The sequence below is a fragment of the Atta colombica genome, unplaced genomic scaffold (genome assembly GCF_001594045.1).
Source record: "Atta colombica isolate Treedump-2 unplaced genomic scaffold, Acol1.0 scaffold126, whole genome shotgun sequence".
In the NCBI taxonomy this organism is placed as follows: Eukaryota; Metazoa; Arthropoda; class Insecta; order Hymenoptera; family Formicidae; genus Atta; species Atta colombica.
Window position 1 is genome coordinate 6661530 of NW_017259213.1, and position 23225 is coordinate 6684754.

Sequence of the window (23225 nt, forward strand, 5' to 3'; positions counted from 1 at the left end):
TTATAAGTTTATAATAATCTTAATATATTTCTGACTGCATACGTGCCATTTTTTTGACAAGATTAATTTTCCCTGGTTCTCCAGTTAATTAACATTCATGCGCTACGAGTTAATAATTCCGAGAAATTAACAAGCTAATTAGCATCACTATATTCGGCATTCGAACGTCCGCGAAACATAAATAAGCTATAAATAATCCAATAAATAGCCTGAAGAAACGATGAATCCACGAGACCGGCCATTTCAGCTGTCGACTCGAACTGATTAATTACCATCAATGCATGTGTATACATATGGGCGTTATGAGTTCACTTGACGTGCACACAAATTTATTCGTCGCCGTTAAACGCTCAGTTAGACCTCGTTCTCACGACCTGCGGCCGGCCAGAAAGCAAACAAATGATGTAATTGTATACAATTACTCGGCCGACGGCTCTCTGTCATTCCGCTCACGTTCAACCGAATTAACAACAGTTGCTTGTCTACTCTCTATGTAAGTGCTAAGACGCTCCGGAATAACAGTGAGGAAATTAATTCGCGTATATACTTCGAAAAGAAAGCGCCTTCAATTCCAAGTACAAGAAGATCTTTCCCTCATTTTTAATGAAACTTAACGAACTAGAACCCGTTAGTTTTAATTAAAAATTAGATGTTTTATTGTTGATTTAAAGTTCTTGTTACATTCTTTTATTGTCTTAAATTGTGACGTCAGAAGCAAGAACATAGTACGCGAATAATATATTAATATGAAAATACGTTTTAATGCACAATTCATTTACAATCAATAGAATCGGTTTGTAAAAACGAAAATTCTCCTTTTGTTATATTAATTAATGAATATTCATACGTCCGGAAATGAATTATACATAACCACAAACAAAATAAGCTGTGTTCACAGCTATGACAAAATGTCAAATTAATAATATCTAGAAATAAATGTGATTTAATTTGTCCCCAAAATAATAAATTTTGGTATATTTTAAACAGTTTATTCTATCTGTTGCAAGTGTTGTTTTATTGAAAAATGTTTCTATTCAAATATAGTTTGCAAGAATTTTTATTATAGAAATATGTTTCCTCGCTTTTGACGTCAAACTCTGAGATAGTATAGTGGACAAGAGCCTTAATGAAAAATATAAATCATGACATAACTGAAATATTAAAACAACTAAGTTTTAATAAATATTTGTTCGAATAGTTTTAAATAAATATTTAAGGCAAACATATATTTATTTAATACCAAAATTATTAATTTGACTTTTTATTGAGTAAATATTTATGTAAGTAATAAATATTTACTTAGTACTATTATAAAAGGAATAAAATTTAGTAGACTTTTTTTCAGTGTGAAATTCCAACTTGTCTCTAAATTCTAAAGAATCTCAAACTGCTGTTTTTATACTTTTTATCGAATTTTATTTCAAATATTTATATCATATTTTTCCATATTCACAGCTTTAACGAGACCGTGGTTCATCGAAAAAATTTTCTCGTTATGTAATGTTATAAAAAAAAAAACGAAATAAACGTACCACCTTGATGACAGATCGTTGTGTACATCGCGCTCGTCAGATGCGGAAAGGTGTGACTACCGGAAGGTTAAATATAATCATAATTTCTACACGTAAATTAAGAAAAATCGCCCTTGTTAGCCGGTGAGAAATTGAAAAGTACGCACGCAAGACATCTCGCTTAAAAACAATAGCAGAATCTTTGTTTCGCGGGACTATGAGACTCATAATACTAAACAATAACTAACGTTATAATACTTGGAATATTATAAACGTGTTAATGGCGCAAACCAAGAATTATTTTCCTGTATTACTTACAGGCTTAATAATCACAAGTTGCAACATTAATCAATTACGAGTAGAATTCTACGGCTAATAGAATTAAAAACGTGTCACGCGAAGAAAAAAAAACTTGTAAAATTAACGAGTAATCGTCCAACGTTAAAAATTAAATTCCAGACATTAGTAATAATTATAATAGTTTTAATTTTCCAATCAATACTGTTCTTATTCTTCGCAATTAAAAAGAATTTATATTAATGTGACACATTAAAGTAAAGATCACAAATTTGCATCGTTTTACATTGCACAAACATAACAAACACCGTTATCGGAAATGTAGAAAGATGAAGACCCTTGTTATCTCCAAATAAAAAAGTAGATCCGCACGTAGCAGACTTTCACCGTATGAATTATAGTTTTACACCTATCCGCGAAAGTCCACTAATAGTAGCGTCTAATAGCTGAGAGTGAAGCGAATCGGTCGGATCTCCAACTCGACCGTCTCTTAGAAAAGTCCCGTTGGGAAAGAAAGAATGTCGACGGAATCGGCGGCGAGCAATGCGAATAATGCACACGCTTTACGCTTCGCGTGCGAATACATATAGCGCGAACGGTACTTTCTCGACGGTAATTAACGCAATCCTCAGTGGGCCTCGTCTCCACGCGGGATCGACTTTCCGAAGTACCACCGCCGCTTCACGCACTGCACCTCGTGACTCATCACCGTCAATCGTCTCATCGTCACGCAGTGATCAATGAAGAGAGAGAACTATATCGCGAATCGCGCGCCGTTCGTTGAACTTTTAATCATGCCACGCGGGAGAGCAAGGCGGGTCACATACGCCCGACACGCGCTAACGTCGGCGTGTACAGGGTGTGTCGAAGGTCACACTTTCTTCCGCGAGTGAAAATCACTGGATCATTAAATTTCATTTCAACAGGGAGTCTCAATTGATAGTTCGACAGCTGAAAGAGGGAAGATGAAAGACATGAAAAATTGATAGAATAGCTTTCACATCTCGGTTACACGTTCATCTATCATCACGCGATATTCATTAATCTATGGACTTTAATTCTTGCTACAATTACTTTCCTTTAAATTCTGAAAACCTTTTCTTTAAATTCGTTACATAGTTTTTCAGAATATTTTTTAGAAGCTGAAATTTTTCAGTTGAAAAAAATCTATATTTTCTCCTGGAATATTCTTTATATAAATTCTAAAATATTCTAAGATTTCTCATTTTATAATTTCCAAAGAAAATATATAATTTAAAAGAGTAAAGTTTAAGAGGTATTTTTAAGGAATCTTTATAAATTTAAAATATGAAAGATTTTTAAAAATATTTATTTTTTATTTAGATTATTTAGATTTTATTATATTTATTATATTTATTATATTTATTATATTTAGATTTTTAATAATATTATTATGAAATATTATGAGAATTCTTTCACTGGAGTAAATTTATTAATATTTTCAAATTCGAAAGGCATTTGGCAAAGACTGGAGAGGACGATTTTGCTGAAGTATCTAAAAATTATCTAGATACAAATCTGAAAATAATTTTGTTGGGCTGTTAAAATAATTATTTAAGATAAAATATTAATATTGCAAAATTATTCATTAATACTCATTATATTTAAGATTCTGGCTAAATTTTAGAATCGTCCTTTCCATGTACTTTCGCAGCGCATCTCCCAATGTAGCTTAGGGAAAGTAGGTATATAACGCCGGAGACACCCTGTATAGCTTTTTATTGCAGCACGCCGGGAGTCGCTCCCACGTTTCAAGAATGCGCTCGCGTCGCACTGGATCGCTTCCTAGCGCGCCTTTTCCGCATCCTCGTGCATTTCAGGCTTCTCATTATCGTCATTCATCGCTATTTCAATTTCAGAAATGCTATCTCGTGAGACGTCGCTATTCACGCCACTCGGCGTAATTTAGAAAAACATTGAAAATTGCTTACTTTACGATGCGCTCGGTCTTATATGGAGTCATTTTGTAGCCTTGATTGTCGCACTCGGGCTCACGTTTTACAACTGACTGAATGTAAAAATATCGACATTACACTTTAACACGCGACTCGGATAACAAGTGCTGCACACAACAATTGTTGATAATTTCGTGTCACGAATAAAGCCTCAGAGTCGTCTCTTTGTTCAAAGAGGCAACGCCTCCTCATCGAACTACGCCGATACGTAATTACGTCGTTAAAAATGCATCATTACTGATTAGTTCAAGGTTGCGATAATAAATGCAGGTGGCTTTTAATTTATAACGCCAAATAACTTAAAAGTTACACATCCATTGTATGTATTGTATTTTATGTGATAATTTTTTAATCAGAATAATTTCATCATCATTTTCCATTTACTGCTTGTGATTTTTTTCATGACTAACAAATTTTATTATAATAGAGAATTATGACGATTACAACCGTTTAAGAATTAAATAGTGCAGCTTATATTGTTTGTTTATAGAAGCCGTATTCTTATTCTTGATTATCTCATGAAATGTAAAAAAATATATCTCGCGAAATATATATAATAAATGTAAGTAATTTTTAATTATTATAATAATATATGACTTGGAAGTCATATCCATATATCTATAATAAATTAATTTTTTTCATGAACAAAAAATTTTTTATAAAAAATTAAATGACAACCGCTTAAATAGTGTAATTTATATAAATAATAATCTATTCAGAAATCATCTTGTTTTTATTCTTGAGCATTATCTTATGAAATGTTGAAATATATCTTGATAATAAATATGGGCAACTTTTAATCATTGTAATAATATAACTTAAAAATTACACATATTTATAATTTTTCTCAATAATTTCATTAATATTTTCTACTTATTGCTTGTAATATTTTCATGAACAAAAATTCTATTGTAGGGAATCAAATGATAATTACGGCCATTAACAATTAAACAGTTTGCATTTATTCGATCTTTCATCTATTTGAAAGCTGTATTTTTCCTCTTAAGCTTCTATATATCTCATGAAATGTAAAAATCTATCTTGATAAATCTATCTTGCATTAAAGAAGCGTACCAGAATGATAGATAAAAAAATTGATTTATTTTTGTTACTTAAAAGTTATACACTTATCGAAAAATATATTTCTAAATTTCCACTTCGAATTTAGGAAAGAAATAACAAAGTTATGGAACGTTTCAGAGAAATCATTCGACTGTACGGCATGGATAATACTTTTGGTGTATGAATCATTGACATGGAATGTTATGAATACGATTGTTATTTCTCTGGTTTTCGGCCGGAGGCTCCGGTTTTTTGAATGAATTTCCGATTTTCCGGCAGATGAAATAAATCTTGGACTAATCACTCTTAAATTTTGATGATCTTTTTTTAAATTCGTGCGTCGATTTTTTGCAAAAGAAATTTTTTTAACAGAAAGAGCTACGAGAAAATATCAATTTTAATGTAACAATCAAATCTCCGGATAGTGAGATCTCTAGCAAGGAAACCGTTCATTTCTAGTAGAACAGTCAAAAGGTGGCACCCGTGGTTATGGCCTACATCAATAGAATGTTACCTGCATCTACCTGACATCAAAAAATCTTTTATGTAAGTATATTTGAGAAGAAAAAACTTAGAGAGCAGAAAGATTAATAGATCTAGAAAGATTATTAGATCAGTTCCACCAACGTAAGATTAACTTTAATTTCAATTTAACTTACTTGACTTTTTCTAATTTTTAAAATAGACTTGACAATCGTCAGAAAGATTTTTAACGAAAAAAACATTTTTATCCTATATTTTTCATGAAAATATTCATATTTAAAGAAATTTTGTAAGTTTATTGATTATTAAAAGAATATATTTGATGTTTATTGCTTAAAATATATTTTTTAATTCATAAAAAATGAAGCTTGAAAATAAATTACTAATATAGCTACATATGCAAAATAATTTAATTTTTTAATCATCTGTGCCTTCATAAAAATTTATAAGCGCGATCATGTCTACATTAGTAATAAAAATATGTTGAGAATTTCAAAATATTTCACATTAATTTCTGACAAATCCATTATCGTTATTCTAAAAAAACAATTAAAATGTGTGAATATAAATACTATAAATAAATACTATAATGACAGAGTTTTATTGTCACTCTTATAACTTCTTATAATTTCTAAAATTTTCATTTTTACCGTAAAATAAAAATGATTATTTTAAGTTTAGAAGAGAGAATATAAACTCAACCTTGAGATAAGACGAATCCAGAATACATAGCTTAACATTAAATAATCATAAAAGCTTTATGTCGGAGTTTCGTTATTCCTCGGGAAATTACATTCTTTCGATAAGGTCTGACAAAGAACGAAAACGCGAAGAGTTCATAAACAAAGCAGTCGTGACGGCAATTTCGATAACGATTGCAGAATTTTTGACCGTTACGATTCAAATATTTAGTTTCGGTACATTGAACAAATAGTGCACGCAGTTGGATTGCAATCGTAAACATTGAAAATACGTGCAATAACGAAATGATAAACAAAGTATTACCTGCTGCATTTTCAATTCCATAACTCGCTACTTTCGCGAGTAATTGCGCTCATTGTGGTAATTAAGAAAATTGCTATTAGGAGCATGACAAAAATACATAAATAAATTTATGAGATACAAAGTATGAAATGTAATGTTAGCAAAATAAGAGATATGATGTTAAAATTAATCTTCTTTAAAAATCCAATCCAACATCAACATAAATTTAAGAATTGGGTTGTCCGGAAAGTTCGTGCCGATGTTGAAGGAAAATTGAAACGCAGAAAATTTAAATTTTAGTATACATTTATTAAATTATATAGGTTAGTCAGCACGAACTTTCCGGACAATCCAATATTACACATATTTTCAAAATAATGAAGAAGTTATTAAGACATTACAGTTTATTTTAAATCGCATTTAAAAATAATAAAAAATTTAGTTACTGTACTATCTGGATCAGGACTTATTTCAATATAAGAAATATTATTTTTTTAAAGAATGTGAAATGTAAAATGTCAATTTGAACCAGGGCAGTTATACATGTACGAATTTATTGGAGTACGAATTTATATACATAAATGTCTTCAATATAAACGTTTCAAATAATTTTAATTTAATTCAAATAAATTCAAATAATTTTAACATACAGAAAATCTGCAAATCTAATGATAGTATATGAACTTAATGATTATGGTTCGCTGCATTTTGGTAATCGCAAATGTAAGTAAAAATAAGTAATAATAGACTTTAAGAATTAATTATAATTAATTTATTAGAAAAAAAGAAGTTTATAGCCCGCTCTTGTAATTAATGTATTTTATCTAATTGATCATGAAATCGGATGTATGAGAAATTGACCATATTATATCATTGTAACACAATATTTTATTATGAATTTGTAAGTGGATCCACAACTGAAGATCGAAATGTTTATATTAAAGACATTTATGTATACCTTCAATAAAATAAATTCGCACATACATAACTGGTGCCCGGCTCAAATTGGTATTTCACACATTCTTTGATTTATTCTTGAGAGCCTAAATTTAATTTTCTTTAACTATTTTTTAAATCTGTTCTTCAATAGAAATATATGGAAATGTATTACAAAATAAGGATAAAATTCTCAATTTTTTAATACAAATACTTTGTTCCTTTTTATTTAAATTTATAACGATAAAAATAATATCAAATAAAGTGAAATTTAATAAAAATATGTTATTCAAAAAAACTAAGAAATAGATTGTTAACAAATACAACTTTCACAAGTTTATTTAAAGTTTATTTAAAGTTTATTTAAAGTATAAATATTAATGTATTTGTAAAATATTGGGTTGTCCGGAAAGTTCGTGCCGCAAAAAATTTAAATTTAATAAATGTATACTAAAATTTAAATCTTCTGCGTTTCAATTTTCCTTCAAAATCGGCCAATCCAATAGATATAATACATCCAAAATAATCAACATATGTATGAATAATTTCTAGATCCAAAATACTTGAAAGTTGATACGAATTTGATTTTCGTTTGAGAGCAAATGTAGAGCAAACATGGATTTATTATCCGGAAGGAGAGTTTTAGAATCTAAATCTCAACAAGGACAATTAAAATTTAGACGAAAGATTGTGTATTGCCTCTGTGAAAATTTAAAGATGTGCTGCGTTGGATTTCATCAGTCTTTAGGATCATCGAGACGGCACTCGAAGGTCAACCACTTCCGAGCGTCTTTACTGGCGCACACATCTGGTTGTTAAAAGTATGTATAAACGCAACTCAGGAAATTCAATTTCCTTTTTAAGCGTGCGTAATTTGATATTTTTTTCTCTTCCCTTTGGAAGAACGCACGTCATAACTTTTGCAATTTTTTATCACAATACCTTTATTGTAAATAATCGAAATCCTCACAAGTCGCTTTGAAAGAAATTATATTATACTAAATATTATGGAAATTGAATATCATAAAAATAAAAATATTTCAAGACCGAAAGAAATTCATAATCGCCATTCATTTAGCAATTGGGAAAAAATAATACGTAGTCTCGGATTCGACATTTGAGTGAACGTTGTATTTTTTTAAATGTAATTATTCACATGGGCTGTTTCTGCTCCAATATTAAATATTAATTTTCTTTGTTCTCTTTGGTAATTTATAATTAAATAAAGATTGTGATAATATTCTATACATCCTTTAAATAAAGATAAACACAAAAATATTTTTTTTAATTATGAAACAATTAGCGCTAAATGTATTAGTGTGTAATATAAATAGCATTCATTATTTAATAAATTTCTATGTTCTGAATATTCGCGAATGAAGAGTTAAAGAAGATGAATAGCTTCTTGTAGGAGAGATCATTCCAGCAATATTACAATATAATATTACAAATATTGCAGCAATATTATTGCAAGCTTCTATGCTGTACGAATTATTTTATTAATATCGTTACTTCGTATACTTTAAATTCTATTTTTAAATAAAAACTGAAAAAACTGATCAGCACAAAGCGTAGGAGGTGCACGATTTCATCGAAAAGAGGATAATTTATAATCAATGAAGCTCCTCGTCTGCAAAAAATTTATTATATGGTTCTGGAATAGTCGGAGTAAAATGCATAAAAAATTATTGTTAATAATTTCTACTGCTTTCTGACGCACGATTTTTCTATAGAGAGAAAAAAAAAAGAGAATGACTGTCTCTTGCGTCATTTCTTGGAGAGGTCGAGTCGCGCAATGCTGCGACTAGCCGAGAGTCACTCTCACCGTTCGCTTATGTATGTAGGTACGTGTTCGTACATTTCAATTTCTATTTATACATACCTGCGTGTCACTCGTGGGACGCTCAGAGGTGATCACGTTCGTGAGCACAGAAGGTCCGTGTGACGAGTCGTACCGAAGCGGACCGGAGGGCAGCTGGCATTTGTCGGATCGGAAGAAAAGACAACGAACGGGTTCCTTCCCTCGCTGTCGCCGCTCGCTTGTCCGCCCGGTCGAACCGGGCGCGGACACGTACGCGTGCGCGTGCACGCACGCACGCACGCGGGCGCGATAATTCACGAGTTTAAATCACGGTCATTCCACTCGCGCACGACCTTGTTCGAGAACCGTATAAAAATTGTATAGCGACGCAACAGTGAGCATATAGTTTTCGTCATCATTCCCGCATTGCATGACCGCTTTTATGACCCCTCTATCCCCGCTTTTTCTCCACCCGCTCCCTTTCTTGTTCTTGAACTCGACTCAGGAAAGCAGCGATCTTTCTCTCTTTCTATCTCCCCTCCCCCCCCCTCTCTCTCTCTCTCTCTCTCTCTCTCTCTCTCTCTCTTTACAAAAGCGAGATAAAACTTAGCTATGCAACTTGCGATACTTCAATTCTCGTCTGTACTTATCTCATATTTTTTGTATTTTTATTTTATTTGATTTTATTTTCGCTAAATTCCTCGAGTTTATACATATATTTCTTTCTTTTCTGTAATTAATTTTTTTAAATTGTGTTATAAATCTTCTTTATTCTTTATATCACTTTTATTTCAATTTATTCGTTTTTAGAGGACAGTCCTAGAATACTAAACAAGTGCTCTTTCTCTCTCTCCCTTTCTTTCTCTTCCTCCTTCTCTTTCTCTCTCAAGTGAAATCACTCTCGAGAAATCCTGTTCGCTCGAACTTCTCTCATCGAGATAAGAGATTCTTTCAGATTCTTCTCTCAAATTCAAAGAGATTTTTCTTTTGCTCTTTTCTTCTCTACATCTCTCGCTCAAAATCCCATTTCGGTTCAGAATTCTTTCCCGGCGCAAAGCTGAAAGAGAAATCCACGCCGGCTAGCGTGATTGTGCTTACCATTCAAGCAATTCGTAATTAAAAAATAACGCAATTCGCAACCACTTCTCGCGTCGCAGGCGCAATATCGTAAATCGTTGCACGACGCGTCAACGGAGACGCGATCGATCGACTCGCACGCTCGATCTCCGGCAGGAGACCTTTCTCGCTTCGATTAACATTTGCTACGTTCACCTCGATAACAAAACCGGGTCGGGCGAGGGTGACTCACACCAACCGGCGAGTCTCGCGGTCGACGAACGCGATGAATTTTATTGTGTTATATGTTCCTCGCCTCGGCCGGATTCGGCAATCACAGTAACGTGAATTGAAGGGCTGTCAATCGATAACGAAATCGATAATATATATAATAAAGAATGACTTCACTCCGAATCTACAATTGACAACAGTTCTCAGAGGTACCTTTAGGAACTTCGGAGTAAACGATTTCCCTTGGATTCGATTGAAGACAATTCCTTTTTTTTTGTTTTTTCTTTATACTTTTTTCGCTGTTATTCAAATGCAACGTGAAACGCGAAAATCTAAACGCGATGCACTCGCGAGACGCGCGCGAGAGATACTCGCCCCTTTGCCGGCGATTCGCTTGGAGAGACGATCCGCTCGTCTCTCTCCTCTCGTTTTTTTTTCCTCTCCCTCTCCCTCTTTCTTTGCTCCGTACCCTTTCTCTCGCACACTTATTCTCCTTCTCTGTCGACTTGTTCCTCCCCTCCCCTTTCTTTCTCTCTCTCTCTTTCTCTCTCTCTCTCTCTCTCTCTCTCTCTCTTTGTCCTCCAAGTTTTTCTCCCTTGTCGTCTTTCCCTTTCGTTCTTCCCTCCTCAAATTCGATTCTTTCTTCCTCCCTTTGTATCTTTTCTCGTTTTTTTTTCTTTCTCTTTCTGTCGCAACGAGCGCGTGCCACGTAACAGCTCTATGGGTTTTAAGACGAGTACTTCACGGTGTCCGCGTAAGGCACGCACTGAGAAAGAACGAGCTGCCGACTGCGAGCAACGGACTGCAAGTCCGCGTTCGTCCGTTCACCAATTCAACCGCCGATCCACGCACCCACACGCACGCACGCGCGAGGTGGCGGAAGGGGAGAAATAAAGAGAGAAAGAGAGAGAATCGCGAGTCCGGTCTATTGTAGAGAAAGGGAGAACGAGAGTGCGCGCGCGAGAGAGAGAGAAAGAGAAATACAAGAATCTGAAGGTGGAGGATGGGGAAAGGGGAAGGGAAAGAGGGTTGGAACGAAAGAAACAGGTAAGAACGAGCCGGGATGGATGCGAAAATCAAGAGATAGAATTGTTGCTCCGACGATATCATTGACCTTCGTGACACTTATTGTGGAATATCGATCGATATTTAAGAATGCGATTACTGATAGAATGTGTATTAGGTATCAATTAGAATCATAAACAAAACGTGAAGGACATTGTAAAGCGATCCGCAATACCAAGTGCATCATATTAATTATAGCGAATTCGATCACTTGTATATTATATTAGGTAATTAGTGCATTTTAAAAAGTCCTATACATGAAATTATGAAATTTGCAAAGTTAAATGTAAAAGCGTAATATATGAATATTTGAAACGATTCAATGTCCAATATAATGACAATGATATATTGTATTATTTAATAGAATATGTATGTATTATTTAATTATGCCATTGTATTTAAATACTTTATATAGAGAAGTCTTCTTATTTTATATTATGTGTATCAAAAAAAGTACACAATTAACTTTTATAAGAAACTTTATGTACCATACACAAAAAATATTTATTTTAATAAACATAGTTTTGTTCTCTCATTTTTGTATATTTATTAAACTGAATGAATTTATTAAACTGAACTAAATTGAAATTTTGTTTAACAAAGTGGGTTAGTTTTCTGAATCAAATTAATTCAAAAGAAATAGTAACTAAAGTGCTAATGTGCACTAATCCAGAGTAATGCGATCGAATTCATTATTAGAATCGATATGTACCAAGAAAATATATTTTGTTGAACGATAGACTCTTTGAGATTCAAAATGAATTCGCGAAATGCTTTGCAATTTATTTATAATTATTTATAAGTACTAATTTAATTTTGCTGATTTAATACAAGCGCCGATCGATGCACATTCTTTCCGAAATATCAATGCTGCCGGAAAAAGAACATTTGACTGATATCTGTGAGAGTCAAGAAAGATTGACAGGTAGAAATGAGAGAAAAGCAAAGAGAGATAAATCACATCGATGTAAATTGTTCGCGTATTCTCTTTCGCACAGAATGTAACAATGTAGATATCTATCGCCACATCACGTACGATTCTATCGTCGCAGCGCTAGAGATTGTATTGAAATTTTGTATTCAAGTGCATCGAATTTCGAATTTATTGGGATTATACAGATTTTTCGATTTAAATAATTTGAAGCATCGCTCGATTCGATACAGAGAAAATGATTATCGATTTTAACTTGTTGAATAACTATAATCCGATAATTTAATTTATGAACAGCAATCGACAACAGAATTGTGGAAACCATCGCATCGTATTATCTTTTGATTTCTTTGTTATAAAAGCAAGATAGAGAGAGAAGACGAAATATTAGAAGAGAAAGAGTGGAGAAAAAGAGAGAAATAAAAAGAGAGAACGGATGCGAAGGCGGATATGGAAGCTTGAGATTGGTCGAGCCTTGGGTCCAGCCATGCCGTTTGCGGACAATCACAAGATCCTATCACAACTCAGGTGCAACTATAGCCATAAACTTACAACCTACACGCGATTAAATACAAGTGAAATTAAAACAGATATCTTAAAAAAGAAACGTAGAAGATTTTCAATAAAAACAATTTATTTGTTCAAAAAAGGTAAACAGATTTGTAATCTTTTATATATTTGATTAAAGGAATTACATATCATATATACATATCATATATTACAAAATAAAAATACTTTAATTATATAACATTGAAAAATTTGCGGTTAAATTTGCAAAAAAGTTACATTAGTGTATATTATATTATAACTATGATATATAATGTTTTAGAGAAATTTTATTAGTCATAATTAATGTTGTTAAGAACTATCAGTCCTTAAAAGGAATTTATTTTGTATTATAATTAAAATTATAATACAATTATAATTAAAAAATAAAAAATAAAATTTGATAGATTTTTAATAGCCTATGTAAATTGTAACTTTGATACAACAGATCTTATTAATCATAAAAATATCTTTTTAAACATATGATAGGTGATTTATTAATATGTCAAAATACTAAAATATTAACTAAATATTAATTGGTAGAACAATTTGATAAAAAGAATTATATTCACTAGTGCTAAAAAAAAAGTATGAGAAACGATTATCTTCGTTCGTGTATATTTTTTAATCAAATAATATTATCATTGTACAAAATATTATAAAAATATTTTTTGAAGTTTTTGAATTTTATCAAAATGATATAGTCCACTGTAAACTAAAAAATGTGATTTTTTTCTATATATTTTACATATATTTAATATGTATATAAATTGTTATATATAAAATAAAATTTTATTACATGAGATATATAATAAAATTGATACATTTGAACGAATGTAACAATAATACAAGTTTTAACATCTTATTAATGTGTATATTTATCTTTCCTTGAAATCAATTCATTAAGTCTCCTTTCTAACAAGTCGGCATCTAACAGATGTTTGCACAGATACTGACCTTCTAAAAAGAGGACTGGTATATCATACTTATACAACTGGAAATACTGTTCATTTCCTTGTGCAGCTATATCAATTTCTTCCAATTGATAACGACCGGCGAAACGTAAATGCAATTCGTTCTTTAAAACGTCGCAAAGCAGACATGGGCTCTTTGTGTACAATGATAATTTTGGTGGAGAAGATATCGGATGGGACCTAAAAATCATATAACATGCTTCTACTTTTGAGAGATCTCCTTTGCACATTACAATTCAACAAAAGTCAAGAAAATTAATCAAGTTACTGATGTAAAACAGTTTATTTCTATATATTCATACAACAAAATATATAATGCAACGAGACATATGCAGTATACAATAAAATATATAATAAAAATATATCGTAAAAAATATTTTTTAAATACTTCCATGTAAAAAATTTAAAAGCCATTTTATACGTACATGTATCGTAGAAAAGTGTAAAATGTTCTAAAACAATAATCTTATACACATAAGAAAAGCTGAATCTTTTAATTACAGTATTTTAACAACTATTTAACAGTTGTTAACTATGATGCAGTACTTTAACAACATACAACATATTTAGTATAAAAATATTGCTTTTTTATGTACTTTTTTATGTATTTATATTATCGCGATATTAAAAATAAATTGTACAGTTTGTACAAATGGAAATGACATCTGTGATAATCTTCGAACTTACAATTTTTCAATTAGGATTGATGACGCTCCGCCACCCCCGTTGCAAATTGATGCGATGCCTTTTTCTCCAGCTTTAAGTACATGCGCCAAGTGTACTATGATACGTGCTCCTGACATGCTATAAGGTTTATATTAATTTTATAATTAAGATGTATGAAACAATAAAATGTATTCAAATAACTCACCCTATGGGATGTCCAAGTGAAATAGCACCACCGTGAACATTTACCTTGGCAGGATCAATGTCGAGTAATTTCTGATTTGCCACAACCACCGCGCTAAATGCTTCATTGATTTCCCACAGAGCTATATCATTCTTATTAACCCCAGCATTTTGAAGCAGCTAAAGACATGAAAATAAAAATTTTAATATTTTCCTACTCTAGAAAATTAATATACCAGTAAAGAACTCACCGATGGTACCGCAAAAGCCGGTGCAATTGGAAAATCTATAGGATCCGTTGCTGCATCCTGAAAAGCGACAATTCTAGCCAAAGGCTTGAAATTCAGTTTTTGAGCGACATCACTGGTCATCAAGATTAAAGCAGCAGCACCATCATTTAGAGTAGACGCGTTTCCAGCTGTCACTGTACCATTCTCTTTCTGCACATACAAATAAGAATACATATACAGAGGAAGTATGTATTAGACAAAAACTTTAAATACAAATAAATTAGTAGAAGACAACTTTACCTGAAAAACTGTGTTCAATTTGCTAAACTTCTCGAAGTTGACTCTTTTATATTCTTCATCTGCAGTAAAACTTACATCCGGTTTGCCCTTTTTTTGAGGCACCTTAACAGATACAAGTTCATCCTTAAATACATTATTATCATAAGCTGCTGCACTGCGTTTGTAACTGCTGATGGCATATTCATCTTGTTGCTGACGAGTAATATTAAGTTTTTTAGCCGTGTTTTCAGCACAATTACCCATGTGACATTTATTGTAAACATCAGTCAATCCATCGAATACAATTCCATCCTGTTAAATCTTTTTATGTTAATCACTTGTACAAATGTATAGACATTTTTGTTTTATAACATACGACATATATAGAAACTAATAGAAAAAATAAATGCAAGAATTACTCAACCTCAAGTTTTACTCCACCATATGACATCTCACCACGTGATAAATAATATGGCACATTAGACATAGATTCCATACCACCGGCTAAAACAATCTCTTGATGACCACATTGTAGAGACTGAGAAGCCAGCATGACACTTTTCATGCCACTTGCACAAACTTTGTTTACTGTTGTACATATTGTTGATGTTGGAAGACCTAATAACAAATATATTAAATTTCATTAATATTTTTTAATACTTTTCTTTTAGGAGATGCAGTCAATACAAACGTTATACTATTCTTCTCGGCATTCAATGAATAACTAAAGAAAACAGTATGTGTCAATTGTCTCCTAAACAGAAAGTAGTCATAATAAATTTTGACATTTTTCTATGCAGATTTGTCCAAAAATTTTGTTATTATTGTATTTTATTATATTTTATTGTAATAATTAGTGAAATATGGTTATTAAAAAAAATTGAATGTATTTTCAAAACCTGCAAATAATGCAGCCTGTCTCGCTGGTGCTTGACCCAAAAAAGCTTGACAAACGTTGCCCATATATATTTCTTTAATTTGTTCTTTGGCAATACCAGCTCTTTCAATAGCTGCCTGAAACAAACAATTTAATCATTAATCACTTACATTGTTATATTAAATATAAATATTAATTATATGTTTCTATATAAAATTCTTACTTGCATAGCTACCGCACCAAGCTTAGTAGCTGATATGCTTGACAGAGAGCCAAGGAATGAACCCATTGGGGTACGCACAGCACTAACTATCACAACATCATTTAATTTGACTTTTGAACTGTACAAACGTTTGCTCATAAAATTCATCTGAAAAAAATCATTTAAACAAAATTTCCTGTATACCTTTAATTAAACTTAAAAAAAATTATATCTTTTAATTATATCTTTTTAAAATTATAAAAAACATACATTAAAATTATACAAGTCATACTTGATTAATAACAAATTTATCTGATATATGATTATAATGCAAAGTAGATTATATGTATAAAAATAACATATAGTAAAATATGTTTTATAATTACAATACAAAAAAAAATCAAAATGTACATCAATCAAAAAGCAATTTTAATTAATCCCCAAGCAAAACAATAAGTCATTCGATTTTAATGTTATTTTGACTTGTTGTTTTGTTGGGTCATTACTTACTTTAGCTAATCTCGTTATAGTCGCCATAATAAATAATAAAGATTTATTAAAATAGAAATATTTTAATGTGCAGTCGCTATCTTGCAGGTTACTATCAACTAAAAACAACACAAAATGGTGTTTCTTGAGGTCTGTTTATTACTGTACTTTGAACCGATATAAGTTGAAGTGAAACAAATATATATTTCTTATTGCATTTTGCACTGTGTGTATCAGTTCAAAAAGTGCAGCAATAAAAAATAGATTTTTGGTTAGGTTAGGTTACCGACAAGATATTAAAGATGGTCGACGAAAGTTGCGTGCCTATTAAAATTTAAGTGATCAAGAATAAGAAACTAATAATATGATACTAATTTCACGATTTATTAGTTTCCTAGACATGTGCATATGATTAAAACTTAATAATACTCGATTTTTATTTAAAACTATGATTTTAATATTATCATGCGAGTTTGATTATCAATTCAAAGATGATAACTGGAGAGAAAAAATTGTAATTTTTCGGCAATATATAAGATATTATAGCATCAAAAGTATATATACTTATTTATACAGTATTTATATAATAAAAAAATCACAAAATAATGTATTATCGAAATATTTATGTTAATAAACAAAAATTTTTATTAATTGTCGATTATCATTCTTCAATTATTCCCGAGCCCCATTGAAGTGAAGTCATGAAAATTTGCCCAGGGCCGACGGTCTTAAAACAGCTGTATCTTGTCAGTGCGCAAATTTTCGTGACCATCAATGCAAAATGGGATCCCAGGAGTTCAGGGATAATTGAAGAACGATGACATTATCAATAATTGATACAAATTTGCAATTTTACTACATAAATATATTTGAATAATACATTATTAAATTCATAATTTTTTTTATTATATAAATACTACATAAATAAATATGTATGCTTTTAAAGATATGCATTTAACCATGTAAGATTGTAATAGCTCCTACGTTTTGTATTTTATTCTTGACTCTTAAATTTACTTGATTATAAAGAACGTTCAATCGCCAAACATCGGTCTGAATTTCACATAAGATACAAAAGCTCAACCATGAAATATTTGTTTGATCATACAGCTTCTCAACAAGTTTAAGCATTTATTTATACATATGTTAATTATTCAGCAAACGAGAATTAAAACAGATTGAAATTTTTTTCTATCCGAATAATTTTCTATCCGCGTATTTTAAATAATGAATACTGTTTTTGGATTTAATTGGATTCAATTGGATTCAATTAGATTCAATTGGATGCAATTGGATTGAAAAACTGCATTTCCTATTCAAAATTTTGAATTGAACAATATTCACAATGTATGTGTTGTGCACAGAAATAGCTAATATTATTTTTAGATTGAAAAGCATAGAGATATGCTCCATATAATTTCTATAAATAAATAAAAATGCATTCAGGATTGAAAAGCATTCATTTTAACATTCGTGAATCAATATTTCTAAAAATCTGAATTCATTTTAATTCATTTCAATCCATTCTCGTTTGCACTCTCTCCCTTGAGGGAGAATCATTCGACATTCAAAATTTTAAATCCCCCTCCTTACACCAACATTCATTTTAGCGGTAATAGAAACTAGAGGTTTGTTTAAGTTCGTTAGAGTGGAGCTGTGGTAGGAACATGTTAACCATGTGAAGGAACTTAAAGCCGGTTCCACATTAGTTGCAAGCTGATTGCAAATTTGTTGTGACAGTCAATATGAAGCGTTGATTTCAAAATGCAAGCTTTAGATTGGCTGTCGTAACAAACTTGCGATCGGCTTGCAATTAATGTAGAACTTAAACCGGCTTAAGGTTTGTTTGCGTTGTATGCGCCAGCATGTTCCAATGTGCTCCTGCTATTCTCTACTCACTTTAGCTTCTACTCACTTTAACGAGCGCGTTAGAGTGAGTAAATACTATGGTAGGAGCATTTTAGAGCATGTTAGAGCATGCGATGCAAATAAACCTTAAGCCGGTTCTACATTAATTAATTATTATTTGTTCGCGTCGCATTCTCCAACATGCTTAACATGTTCCTACCATAGCTCCACTCTACGAGCGGATTTGAGTGAACAAAGCTGTTTTGTTTCATGCATGATGTATAATGCATTATTTATCCTTATTTAATACTCGGTGAATAACAAGGAAAAATAAAATATGCATTATGTGCATCATGCGTGAAATGAAACGTAGCCTAGGAGTTGCAGTTGGAGGAAATAGGAGCATGTTGGAGTATGCGACGTGACAAACCTCTTATGTATGTACACACACCAACTAATGCTTATTTCCACCAACATAGATTAACTTTAATCGGTTCAACTTATTCTTTGTCTTTTTCTAATCTTTAGAACTAAAAAAAGTAGACGAAGAGTAAGTTGAACCGAGAATAAAGTTAATCTACATTGGTGGAAATGGGCATAAAAGGTCGCAACACTTTTTTTTAATGATTTTCGAAATGCAGTTTACTCATCGAGCGATTGGTTCTTACTTATGGATCCGTAGATAAAGACCAATCGCCAACCATAGAAAAAAAAGCTGTTGCAATCTTTTAGTTGGTGAGTATACCACATATATTTGAAGATACTGTCGTAGTATCGAAAATGGATGAAGTGGATGTCCATACTAACAAGTGTTGCCAATGCAGGCTTTTTATTCGTAGGAAATAGAAAATACGCACTTTACTAATTATTTTTTACTGTGTTGAATTTACAGATCAATCGACCATTTTATCGACAATATCATAAAATAGATGTGATATCAATTTTTCATATCGTTAAAATGGATGTTGTTTCGTTAATTTACAGACTGTTTTGACACTTGTGATGAGTTCTACAAGATATGATAAAAGCTGGAAGTGGCGAAGTGCCCTTAATGGATGTCAGCTGGTGTCAGCTCACAGCACTTGACAGCAACGAGTTTTTGGGTTTCTTTTTGAAATTATTGAGTGATTACTCGATTAGTAATTGGTTTTCTCCAGTTTTCTTTTGGTAAATACAGTCTATGTATTTTGTATATTGTATCCCTAAATCGATAGTCGTAATTATTTGACTTGTCTTATGTGTTCGAGATGTATTTAACAATTCAGCAAATTATCATTAAAGACTTGTTAAAATTCAGCGATATCACTTACTAAATAAGTCTGTATTTTAATCAATTGATAATTTAAAAAATTTACCAAATTAATTTGCTATGAGTTTCCCTGGAAATAAATCGCTGAACTCATTGAAAATTGCATTGAAACCCTAGTGGAAATAAATTGCTGAAGTCTTAATTGACCTATTTCAGTATAATTCATATTGTCAATAGATTTCAGCGATTTCAGCGATTTATTTCCATTAGAGTTTCAATGCGATTTTTCTTTATCAATGCAGATAATAATCTGATTCGACGAGAATGAATGTCGAGGAAAACAGGCTCAGAACGTTTCGTGACAAGTGGCCGGCCAACGCCGCTGTCGATCCGACGCGTCTCGCGAAAGCGGGATTCTATTACACCGGACATGACCTAGAGGTTCAATGTTTTTTTTGTGGCACGAGGATATCTGACTGGAATTATGGTGATCATGTTATGGTTCGTCATCGAACGAAAGCGCCTAAATGCCCTTTCGTCCTTGCACCGACCAACACTATCAATATTCCCTTCATACCTGGCATAGCTGAAAATGCTGCTGCAGAACCATCAACACATCAACAGTCATCAGTTGATGATCACTCACAGTGGTCCAACAGTGTCGAAAATAATTCAAGCCTACCACAAAGATCTATGGATCCTCTTAAGGAATATGGTACCCTCGTAGAAAGGATAGTGTCATTTCAAAAGTGGCCAAAAACAAGTATTATCCATCCACACAAATTGGCCATGGCAGGATTTTATTATCTTCAGAATGAAGACATGGTAAGAAAATAGACCTGATATATAGAGATTGTTGTAATCTAAGTTTACTAGAAACTGTTTACAAAAAATAAAGTTTTATATATTAGTTTTATATCTGAAAATATTTTACGCTTGCATAACATTTTGTACAAATAACAGGTGGAATGCGCATTTTGCAGAGGTGTCATAATGAATTGGAAACCTGGTGACAATCCGGATAGTGTACACAGATTGAATTTTCCAAATTGTGATTTCTATATGAAACTGGAACCAGTAGAAGGTATTATTATTTTAGTAACATTCTTGAGATTCATGAATATATTCAATCTTACTTTAATTTAAATATATAAAACTTGTGTACTGTATCAATTAATCATAGTTTTATTTCAATAGAGCTATTTGGATTTGTTTGTGTCGTGCCTGAAAGTCGAACGAATATGCCAGGAATACAGGTACATAAAACACCCCAAAGACCAGGATTCGCAATGTATGAAAAAAGGTTGCAGACGTTTAAGGGATGGCCAAAAAATCTTAAGCAAACTCCAGAAATGTTAGCTGAGGCTGGATTCTATTATAGCGGTCAGAATTATATTTATCTTTTAAATTATTAGATCTTTTTTTCCCATGAAATGTTTGTCCGAATGATTAATCTTGTATATTTGATATAGGATACGAAGATCAAGTTAGATGTTTTCATTGTGATGGAGGATTACGAAATTGGCAACCAACGGATGATGTATGGGTTGAACATGCACGATGGTTTTCAAGTTGTTTCTTTGTAAATCTTGTACGTGGACAAGACTTTGTTAAATATTGCGTTGATAATAGAAATTTCGATCTTTCGGTAATTGTCATATTTCACTTTTTTATGAATTAATTTAGTTAGATAATACAAGTAGTTAGATAATACAAATTTCATATTGTAAAAATAATATATTGTCTATATTATGTAATATACATAAGATATTTTATACATTACGTAACATGTGATACATTTTTAATTTCGTATATACAGATTATCACTGGCATGCCAGAAGATAATGCCACAGAGTCTTCAGTTGAATCTGTTTCAACTTCACTTCAAAATAGCAAACCAGATAATACAATAGCATCTGCGACTGATATCGTAGAAACTTTAGGTGCATCTGTTTCGACAGTTTCGCAACCTAGCGAATTAAGTACACCAGTAGATGTCATTGAAACTATGGTTGCATCTCTTTCGACAGTTTTACAACCCAATGTATCAATAACGAATGCAGAGGTTGAGAAACTTTTAGAAACAGCTCCAGCTATGGCAAGTAAAATGATCAAATTGTATCTATGTATTACATTAAAATTAGAGAAAACTTCGCAATATTTTTATCAATTCAAACTTTATATATAAAGAAAACAGTAAAAACATTGATGATGAAATTCTTTGTCAACGATTTGAAAACGTAACTCAAATGTTCCTAATTATTCTTAATTAAGATTAATTAATTTAATATGATTTTCTTTTTTTCTCTCAATATAGGCTGCTCTTGAAATTGGGTTGCAAGTAGATAGAGTAAAGAGAGCTTTGAAAAACAGAATGGAAAGAGTTGGCATACCGTATACTGATGTTGCACAACTGATACAAGATGTTCTACATCATCAAGTTATGGAAGAGAATAATAGGTATGTAAAATACAGCATACATATATTACATGTAATTAGAAATAATTCGAATTGTTGGGGTATTCCATTGAGAATTATGTTTTTTTTTTCTTTAGCCTTGATAACAGCACTTCTAACTCACCTACTTCAGAATTGAATAATTTGTTTAATCAAGTTACTATACAAATGACTAATAATTCTGCAAATAAAAATGATACACAGGAATCTGACACATTTGAAGGAGATCTCGAGAAGAAAAAAACGGATAACGAATCAGATGATTTTAGTAAGTAACAAATAAATATCATACATTATTACATGATATTATCTGTATATTATCTGTGAAATCAGTTACATGCCACTCATGTACTATAGTTTTTATCGTTATCATACTATTGTATATTTATGATTTTTTATTAATTTAGTTCATTTTATCAACATTTCCAGAAATAAGTGTTGATAAAATTTTAAAAAATCTTAACTGATACAACTTCTTGCAATGTTCTTTTATGAAAAATTTTTCCCTTATAAAGCTATATTATGTCTTCTATATCCTATACATACGTATTTTGATCCTTGGAAAGAAATATGCATACATGTAGCTAAATACATATTGTATCACTTTTTTGCAGTGGCTTTGCAAGAAGAAAACAGAAAATTGAAGGAAGCTCGTTTATGCAAAGTTTGTATGGATCATGAATTAGCCATAGTATTTTTACCTTGTGGACATTTAGCAACATGTAGCAACTGCGCACCGGTTTTTGCTAGATGTCCATTATGCAGATTTAGGATTCATGGATATGTCCGTATTTTCTTGTCCTAAAGTAAAATATAAATCATATAAATCTAGCGCCAGATTATGCGCGATTCGTAGCTCATGATTTGCTATTTGAGATTTGCCAATGGTTTT

At 31.6% G+C, this 23225-nt stretch overlaps 3 protein-coding genes across 7 annotated transcripts in view; 1 reads left to right on the forward strand and 2 right to left on the reverse strand.

Annotated features, from left to right (window-relative positions):
• The window catches only part of LOC108684097, a 75562-nt gene extending 65865 nt beyond the window's left edge, over window positions 1-9697 (reverse strand). For all 3 annotated transcript variants that reach the window (XM_018188188.1, XM_018188187.1, XM_018188186.1), the window contains exon 1: window positions 9132-9697. The gene's annotated coding sequence lies outside the window, so the exon portion shown is untranslated. The remainder of the gene's footprint in view (window positions 1-9131) is intronic.
• A 4778-nt stretch (window positions 9698-14475) lies between these two features.
• Window positions 14476-16981, reverse strand: LOC108695086 (acetyl-CoA acetyltransferase, mitochondrial). The gene is made up of 8 exons (XM_018204840.1): window positions 16801-16981; window positions 16312-16458; window positions 16111-16225; window positions 15636-15829; window positions 15233-15523; window positions 14954-15142; window positions 14725-14882; window positions 14476-14657 (listed from the first exon to the last, which is right to left on the reverse strand). The coding sequence occupies exons 1-8, from the start codon at window positions 16825-16827 to the stop codon at window positions 14537-14539; spliced, it is 1242 nt and encodes a 413-aa protein (XP_018060329.1). The 5' UTR covers window positions 16828-16981; the 3' UTR covers window positions 14476-14536.
• Window positions 16982-19382: 2401 nt separating this feature from the next.
• LOC108695029 (baculoviral IAP repeat-containing protein 7-like) lies at window positions 19383-23225 on the forward strand. 3 transcript variants are annotated; one of them, XM_018204750.1, is made up of 10 exons: window positions 19383-19462; window positions 19612-19794; window positions 20179-20701; window positions 20840-20960; window positions 21074-21259; window positions 21349-21524; window positions 21696-21974; window positions 22194-22336; window positions 22432-22601; window positions 22948-23225. In XM_018204750.1, the coding sequence occupies exons 3-10, from the start codon at window positions 20201-20203 to the stop codon at window positions 23136-23138; spliced, it is 1767 nt and encodes a 588-aa protein (XP_018060239.1). In that variant the 5' UTR covers window positions 19383-19462; window positions 19612-19794; window positions 20179-20200; the 3' UTR covers window positions 23139-23225. The 3 variants fall into 3 exon arrangements, with proteins under 3 accessions (XP_018060239.1, XP_018060241.1, XP_018060240.1); XM_018204752.1 differs by having other exon boundaries at window positions 22538-22601; window positions 22948-23064; XM_018204751.1 differs by lacking the exon at window positions 19383-19462 and having other exon boundaries at window positions 19518-19794.

Excerpts from the sequence above, each read along its gene's own strand:
- LOC108695029 (XM_018204750.1), top strand. The coding sequence starts at position 20,201 with ATGAATGTCGAGGAAAACAGGCTCAGAACGTTTCGTGACAAGTGGCCG. Across the intron at positions 20,961-21,073 it reads GAAACTGGAACCAGTAGAAG|AGCTATTTGGATTTGTTTGT; the intron begins GTATTATTATTT and ends TTATTTCAATAG. Across the intron at positions 21,525-21,695 it reads ATAGAAATTTCGATCTTTCG|ATTATCACTGGCATGCCAGA; the intron begins GTAATTGTCATA and ends TCGTATATACAG.
- LOC108695086 (XM_018204840.1), bottom strand. The coding sequence starts at position 16,827 with ATGGCGACTATAACGAGATTAGCTAAA. Across the intron at positions 15,830-16,110 it reads ACAGGCTGCATTATTTGCAG|GTCTTCCAACATCAACAATA; the intron begins GTTTTGAAAATA and ends ATTTGTTATTAG. Across the intron at positions 15,524-15,635 it reads ATGGTGGAGTAAAACTTGAG|GATGGAATTGTATTCGATGG; the intron begins GTTGAGTAATTC and ends AAGATTTAACAG.